Source organism: Ylistrum balloti, unplaced genomic scaffold (genome assembly GCF_031769215.1).
Source record: "Ylistrum balloti isolate Yb309-2 unplaced genomic scaffold, AGI_CSIRO_Ybal_v1 Utg369882, whole genome shotgun sequence".
NCBI lineage: Eukaryota > Metazoa > Mollusca > Bivalvia > Pectinida > Pectinidae > Ylistrum > Ylistrum balloti.
The window spans coordinates 552,312-561,379 of NW_026782019.1; the positions used below are offsets into that span (position 1 = coordinate 552,312).

The following is a 9,068-nucleotide window of genomic DNA, read 5'->3' on the forward strand; positions in this document are numbered from 1 at the left end:
CTTAATGAGTGAGTATTTTGAACTCATTTGAGATGTTTCATTATAAACAAAAATTCAAATGTGTATAATTTATTTAGATATATTACCTGAGGATGAATTCAAGTTACTTATACCATCTATCTGATGAAATTCAATTCTTTGCATATGTCATTCGTCATCATATGTGATTGGGGACCGTTCCAATGATATTGTATGTAGGTAGTGGCACAGTCTTGTGTGACATTGTAGATGATGTTATCTTACTGTAAGTACTCCATGATGATCAGCTTTGGAAGTTTATTTCTGTTAATTATCTTACTATAGCAACCATTTACACTGACATTATATTTGAAACACTGTAATACTGTATGATAGCTCGAGTATGTACGCTTGATATACACGATAATGAAGGTTTGTTTTCGTTTCTAAGGCAAGTTTAAACACTAAGATCAGCAGACTTCCACTCAACTTTGACACAAATATGCATTGATATAATAAGATGGCGTTTCCGTTTGCGTACAAATCTTTAGAGTGGCTATCCAAAATTCAAGAGGAAAACTTAAAATCAATTCGTGATTTGAATTTTCCTGGAAGAGAGTAGAATTGGAATTCGCAGAAAATCATTGAAAAATATTGATTTTATTACCGTAGAAATAAGAAAATGGAAAGCGCATGAGTGTGTATTACGTAATATATGAATATTAAACACATTTAAATTACAACATACATCAAGGACTTTAATAAATTTGATATATTGTCAACTTGAAAAGTCACATTGTTTTAGGAAATGGATATGTAAATCACTTAAGATATAAAGGCGTTCTTACTTTTTTTCTTAAACACTCGTCTCGTTTGAAAAAGTTAAATGACATTACTTATTTAAATTTACCATGATTTACATGTCAGTTTTCGCCGAGGTAGCAAAAAACGCTTACTTTTCCGGAACACGTGGTCTTCTTCTCATTGTATTTTCCCAGAAGTCTGCGAATATTTTTTTCTCTCTTGTTGATTGTTTGCCTAATGTTTATTAAATTTGAACTTGGATTATTTTTCTGTGGAAATGTTGTCATTTTCTTTGTTCTTGTCATAGACTGAAATTTACTACTGTATCAAGCCTTTTCATTACCGTCGTGACACCCTAACTCATAATCAGAACTCTATATTACAGTCTTAAAATGTATTGTTTCTTGGTTATATCAGATTCAATATAAGTTAAATAATGGACCTTGTGAAACGTGATATATTCAGATTCGCATTGCCCGGCCTCGGAACACGGAAGTTTAGGTACGTAACGAATAGGAAATCCTAAGCACTCTACAAAAGGAAATGAAGTCATAGTTCACGAGATTTTGTCACATTGTATACTCGTGTTTACATCCTCAGATCACCAAGATCACCGTAACTGCCTACGTTGTTACTGGTAAATATATGTATTCCATTTTGTGTAAGTTGAGTAACTTGTTTCACGATGATTTGTCACCTGGTATATCAAGCTGTAGAAAAGGATTGCTACACATGTGCAGTGACACTAGATCAAGTGGTATATACGCATATATCTAACATCACACGCATGCGCAATCGTGACATTTGGAAGGTGACTGTATGCTATTTATTTGTCAAATACTGTCAATGCTCCAGGATCTTCAAAGTGTTATTATCATATCGCTTTATGGCGAATTCCTTGTTACGGGTGTCTATTTTACGTTTGTTTTCTTTCTATGCTTAGCATGTTTTTTTTAAATTTCTGGACATATACATCATTATAATTGTTTATTAATTGAAGCAATTAATTATACCGGCCGGTCCTGTTACTACGTAATAACTTTCTGGAAATTTGCTAAATTTTAAAACGAAACTTGCACTGTAGCTGACACAGTAGCTAGCTATTTTACAGTTGTGTATAAAGTTCCGAAGTCGATCCTATACGGCATTTATACGATTCTTTATTTATGTTTATATTCAGTGAAAGTGAGGCTGCAGTTCCATTCTAGCATACACACTATTGTTTTCTAAAATAATACTGTTGTCGTGGTAACAAGATGTTAACGTCATAGGTGGCATTGACATGAGTCATTCCGATAGGATCCCCCATTAACTCTTCATCGTGGACTCATTGTAATCAATATTCCTTGTTAGTTATACTTTGTTAGTTTATACATATGAAATGTGACAGTTTGAAACTGAACTGACATGTAGTGCATGTTTACACTGCCCACACCGGATACTACGTGGTTACATATATGTATATATTTTTCAGCCTTCTTGTACACACAATGTGGTGACAGCGCTGAATTACAGTGGAAGGATTTCCAGATAATTTACGTACATTTTACAGGGATATGTCGAGCCCAATATTTAATTGATGGACATATTGGTGATGTTTTGGTATTTTGTCTACTTAACAGATTGACTAGTTTTATGGTAGACTAGAGTGCACGGGATTTAAAACAAAGAATATGTATGTTGGAAGTGAAACAGAAACAAACATCACAGGTAATGTACAAACTTTGTTTCATTATATACCCAATCTTCGTTGTTTTATTGTTGTTGTTGTTGTTGTTTTATTATAACGATAATGGTGATGTTGCTGCTGCTGATGATGATATATTTTTTTCAGGTGCTGGGTTATCGGGATCACTTTTTGGTGTTGCAGTTTTCAGCTTGGTTATCATAGTTGTTGTTGCCAGCTGCACATTTCCAAGGTATTTATTAAACAAAAGCACCATCTCCTCTCACACAAACGACGCTCTTCCTCTCCTATATTTTACATCCATTTTCTTTCCTTCATGCTATCATCTCTCCTAATCAATCGGCCGTACACCACCACCCCGGCATTGTCTGTACTCTCAAACAAACGCCCCCAATGCTTTAATCAGTTCGTTGTCACTTGTCACCTTGCCATTTATCCTAAAAAAATTATCGCTGTTCTATTCCCATTTTTATGTAATATTACCCAATCAATGTCCTCCTTCAACTGTTATTTCCGTTTATTCCCGCCAGCCTGGACATCACTACCCCAAACGTTGATTCCCGTCTATCAGTAAAATCAGATATAAACGAAAAATCTCGTAAGATATGAAAATAAAAGAAAGGTGAATTTCTAGCGTAAGATATGAAAATAAAAGAAAGGTGAATTTCTAGCGTAATTGAATATTTGATCCAACACATAAGAGTGAACAGATCCATGATACTTATAAAACTATTATGAATTACTTTAAACTCGTTTTACAAACTTAATCCATTACAAAAGAAAACACATTCTTTCATGGATAACTCAAAACATTCCCTGTTTATGTAATTGCGAGTGCGCTCGTATCATACACGTTGATATCCAAACCAATGCCCGCATGTGAATCAAAGTAGGAACCATGCCTTGTGAGTTGCTGTATACTGGATTTTTTCTACTATTTAAGCAACATTGTACGATTCGGAATGCACCAAAATAATGATGTAATAGTGTTCATTGCCTTATATTTATAAAACAGAAGTACGATATACCCTTAAGAGTAAAGATGCAATTTGATATTGAAAAATTAGCGTACTATCATGAGTATCATTAACACTCTGCTGGAGGATGGGCAATTTGCTATAGTCGAAATATAAACAGCTCGTGTATAGAGATATTACTATATTTCAGATGCAATAAAAAACATAAGAGAGAACTGAAACCCAGAGTGACCATAGAAAGGAAACAAGCTATTAGTACCGAAGACGTATCCACAGTTTCGAACTCATCGAAGTCAGCACCAAAGAAACCAATACGGAGCTGTCCTTCTACTCGTTCGAATCAGCAAAAAAATGTTCAGAACTACGAAAACGTATTCATTGGAGTTTATCGTGGAAACTTCGCATCTCCTAGTGTCAGTGTGGTGGACGCTTCCGACGTAGTGGATAACGTGTCGTCTGCTTCTGATCCGTTTATTGACCCAAATGAAGAAAATGCTATTTCACACACGAACGGTAACAGACTTAGCTACGAAGAACAATGTGACAAAGCTCTGGAGAGACATATAAGTGTCAGGTACGAAAACAACAACGATCAATTTGATGACGTCATAATAAACAAACATGAAAACAATAGTAGTGAGAAACACCGGAGTAAAGGCTCTCTAGAGATTTCTATCAGTGTCAACTCTCGTGTGTGATTAATGTATCCAACCGATGGCTCCCGGTTTGTGGGTGTTTAAACATGCATATAAACTTTTTTGTTTTACATTTTCAATTTCATTGTAATACGCGATGCATTTTTCTATATGATAATAGACTTATGATATACAGGAACTTTATTTACCTTCTCATCATATTGAAGTTTCATGCGTTTTCTATATTAACACTTTAGGCATTTTTAACCTTCCAAGATTAGTTGTTACCTAGTCGTTCTGTTGCTACGTGACAATCTAGCTCAAGATGCAAAAAAGAACGTTGTCTACTGAATTTGCAATTTTAAAGCCAGCTGAACTTTTCCTAATGATGTGGTTGTTTGTGTGGAAATAAGAAAATTTGAATTTATCCTTCCCGCATGAGCTGTTGCAAGGAAATTGCAAAAGGCAAATAAATATGTCCGTCATTATACATGTGTGAATGGAGTAATGGAACATGCCCTGTCCACGATAGGGTTCTAGTCAGGGTTTAAATGTAAATCAATGTTGATAATGGTGTCACAACTACATTATTTAAAGTGAATTAAACGGATATTGTATGTATTTATCATCATCACAGCTTCACCACATCGACTTAAATTGACTAACTAGTAACAAGAAGGCGAGAGAGTAAATTTATACAAATAGAAAACATGAACACTACTAAAACAATACACATTACGTGTGATGTGAAGGTGATTTGTACTTCTACTGGGGTCGATCGTCGCTGCTACATGTCTGCATGAAGATGTATATTCGTTTTTATTTATTTTATTGTCAGATTGTTATTGTCATTAAATACCCTAATGAAATCATTCCGCGCCTATTTTCTCTATTAATTAAGTAAAATTGACACGACATATGCCGTTGAGAATAGCACTAATACAACAAATATTTGTGCAACATTTATTGTTGGTAGTTGTATTTGATACAACAGCTAGTGTCGATATTTATAAAGCTGCTAGTGTGAATAGATATTTATACAACAGATGCTGTTGGGATAGATATTTAAACAACAGTTAGTGTTAACTGTGATATTTATACAACAGATGGTGTTGATATAAACATTAATACAACAGTTTGTGTTGGTAGAGACATTAATACAACAGTTGGTGTAGGTAAATATATTTACACTACAGATGGTGTTGGTAGAGAAATTTGTACAACAACTAGTGTAAACAGTGACTTTTATACAACAGATAGTGTTCGTTGAGATATTGATAAACAGCTGGTGTTGGTAGAGAAAGTTATACAACAGTTTGTGTTGGTAGAGAAAGTTATACAACAGTTTGTGTTGGTAGAGAAAGTTATACAACAGTTTGTGTTGGTAGCGATATTTATGCAATAGATCGTATTTATAGTGGTATTTAAAATATAATTAACGTGACCAGTGGTATTTAAACAGCTAGTGTAGGAAGCATTACTTATACAACACATGATATATATAGTGATATTTATACAGCTAGTGTAGGAAGCATTACTTATACAACTCATGATATATATAGTGATATTTATACAGCTAGTGTTTTTAATAATATTTCTATATTTGTGCATATATATATATATACCACATTTAGTGTAGATAGTGATATATATATACCACATTTAGTGTAGATAGTGATATATATATATACCACATTAGTGTACAACACAGATATATAGTGATATATATACAACATTTAGTGATATATATAGTGATATATATACCACATTTAGTGTAGATAGTATATATATATATACCACATTTAGTGTAGATAGTGATATATATACCACATTTAGTGTAGATAGTGATATATATACAACATTTAGTGTTAGATAGTGATATATATACCACATTTAGTGTAGATAGTGATATATATATACCACATTAGTGTAGATAGTGATATATATACCACATTTAGTGTAGATAGTGATATATATACCACATTTAGTGTAGATAGTGATATATATATACCACATTTAGTGTTGATAGTGATATATATATATACCACATTTAGTGTAGATAGTGATATATATATACAACATTTAGTGTAGATAGTGATATATATATATACCACATTTAGTGTAGATAGTGATATATATACCACATTTAGTGTAGATAGTGATATATATATATACCACATTTAGTGTAGATAGTAATATTCATACAACAGTTAGTGTATACAACAGTGTTTGTAATGATATGTATACAACAGCTAGTCTTGATAACGAGAGTTATGATAATCTGCTGTCGGTAATGACATTTACAAAATCGATATTCAAGTAACTGATATCAATTAAACAGTGATTGGTGATCGTGACTTCATACGCCTTCGTATACACGAGCGCAGTGATTTTTATGCATATCATATTTTCTTGTCGCACATAAAATATCCCATTACAATAGCGTTTTATGTTTTAATTACTTGTACCTAACAAGTATGTAGATTATCTGTTCACAAACGTCTATAGGAATAAGAATGGTAATAACAATAGTAATAATATTTGTATCAATCCGTATGGTCCTCAATTCAAATATCTACCTTTTATTTCATTTACGTCATAATCACTGGTTTGACAGATTTGCACGTTCAAAGTAAGTGTTAAAGAACTTTCTCATTAGTACTTTGCGAAAGTTGATATGTTATTCGAATATTTTACAAAATTGTATAAACATGTACAAGAAAGTTGTGTTGTGTGTTTTGCGATTCTTTTTGTTTTTGTGACGATGCTTTCGATCTGAAAGGGAAATCGGGTGCATGTTTCCATTTCTGTTGACATCCGAATATTGAATTCATTGATAACCTTGTGCAAACATCATTTACAGGACTTATAAACACAAAATTGAAGTAGTCCCCTCGGTATCATAATTGAAACATATATGTGAAAGCTGAAACTACATGTGCTTCCTACTATTTCAGTATTGTTAAAGCACTTTTCTCTGAAGAGAGTACCAATTTCCGTAGCCAAAGGTTGTTTAACGTGATAAGCTTTGGACTTGCGTGGATAGTAAGGAACACTTGATTGGTCGGAAGTAACGGAAAACATTATAACTGTAACGCTATCGTGATGTACATGCAAGACATTGTAAAAACGCACTCAGTATGTACTCTGTCTTACTTCCTTATACAAACATGATATCCGGCACAGCGCCTAGATAAGAAGACACGGGAGAGGCTGTTGAACTGTTTTTGTTTTTTAATACAAGGAATTATTGTCCAACGTGTTAGGGACACAGAAGACTATTTGAATGATTTACAGCTCGCGGATTTTTACTCAGATACAATTCCTTATGGAATTGAATTAAAAGTAACGTAGTCATTCTTGATATCCTTTCCAAGACCTGTAACAGACTTCTAACACAAAGGGGAATCGATTAGACAAGTCAATGATTTGCTAGAATTACATTTAATCTTACATGTTTTGTTTATGTTTACAAATAACTGTCATTTACTCACCATGTTATTTACATAGCATATTAAGCATAAATTAAAATGCAATAAAAATAGAACCAAAATTGTTCATAAAGTATTAAAAAAAACACGAAATATTAAAAGAACTTTATATTTTACTACAGAACACACGTGGTTTGAATTTGAAGTAAGCACTAGACATCCGTTAGTGTCTCATTGACATATTACCACACCTAGATTGTCCTAATTACTGATTAATGCATCCTGTTTACGATTAATCTACTGTAGAAACAATCCCGTAAACAATATGCTATGGTACAAACGTATAGATTATCATATTTATGATTTGTATTTACGGTATATTGATAACAGATTAAAAACATCGTCTCATTTCGTCCCTGAAGCAAATATCCATCATGATATGATCTGTTGTTTGTTAATATTGACACGACATAATGGAGAGTTGTAGGATGTGAAAAATAAAAAATTGATTATGGTCCTATGGTTTGATCTTTATTGAAACAGTCTCAAAACATTATACTTGTTCATGAAACACACTCGTGGCATTGGGCTTTTAAAATTATTGAAAATAATCGTAACGTATTACGGTCGTCATTTTGATCTTATTGAGAAATATTCTATTTCTTTGTGCGGTATGGAGTTAGACGTGTTCGTAAGAGTTTACCAGCTGTTTCTATTGTTGTATACCTTATTCTCATTTGAAAACGCGATGCTACTTAATAGATTCACAAATATTTACATTGTGGATGTCTTCGATGAAGCAGAAAACACTTATTTTCTGGAACACCTGGTCTTATTCTCCTTGTACATTTTCATGAGTCTCTGTATAAACGTTTTTTGTTTCTATTTTACCCTAGTTTTAATCAATTTGATTTTGGATTATGAATATATTGACATGTTAGTAATTTCTTAATGTTTTTGTTACTAAACAGAAAAAGATAAAGTTTCATCTGAATTTAGAATATCTTTCATCTTGTCACCAAATATTTCGTCATCTTAAAATAATTTCTTTACATATCTGGACATGTTAACAAGTTTTTTTTCTTGATGCTTTTTAAAAGTGTGCATTTTTATTGAATCACTGTTGTCAGGAAAGCGCATATGTTATTCAACATTTCCAAATCAATCATTTCTATATATATAGAAGGATTACTTTCAATTGCCGACAGAACATTTATTTCATTCAGTAAAATGACCGATTAATTTTCTGTGTTATCAGCAGGTATCGTTGCGACAGTTCGTTTCATAGAATACCTGACATTCAGTTTAGGTGACTGACGTTTAATATAGAGAAAAAATGTGCAAGACACACATGTAGACAAGTTTATAAACGATCAAAATCGTAAAAATATTTTTCTATCATCGTTTGATTTATGAGGAAACGAAATGAATAATTGGGCTGCTGAAAAGATCTGTATGTGTTGTATGTAAGGTGATTGACTATTCTAGTGCTTCCAGCGGAAGCGGTGTTAGGTATTACTCAAGGGACATTGGATTCGTATAAAGTTTTTGCTATAATTACAATGTACTCTAGAAC

General features: G+C 32.8%; 1 protein-coding gene across 4 annotated transcripts; it reads left to right on the top strand.

The window, feature by feature from the left end:
* Positions 1–1,378: 1,378 nt before the first annotated feature.
* LOC132546291 (uncharacterized) lies at positions 1,379–4,933 on the top strand. Of its 4 annotated transcripts, none has more exons than XM_060210009.1 (4): positions 1,379–1,399; positions 2,385–2,472; positions 2,597–2,681; positions 3,617–4,933. In XM_060210009.1, exons 2-4 carry the CDS (start codon positions 2,436–2,438, stop codon positions 4,122–4,124), a joined length of 630 nt encoding a protein of 209 aa, XP_060065992.1. In that variant the 5' UTR covers positions 1,379–1,399; positions 2,385–2,435; the 3' UTR covers positions 4,125–4,933. The 4 variants fall into 4 exon arrangements, with proteins under 4 accessions (XP_060065992.1, XP_060065991.1, XP_060065990.1 ...); XM_060210008.1 differs by lacking the exon at positions 1,379–1,399 and adding an exon at positions 1,484–1,519; XM_060210007.1 differs by lacking the exon at positions 1,379–1,399 and adding an exon at positions 1,493–1,573.
* The last annotated feature ends 4,135 nt before the right edge of the window (positions 4,934–9,068 follow it).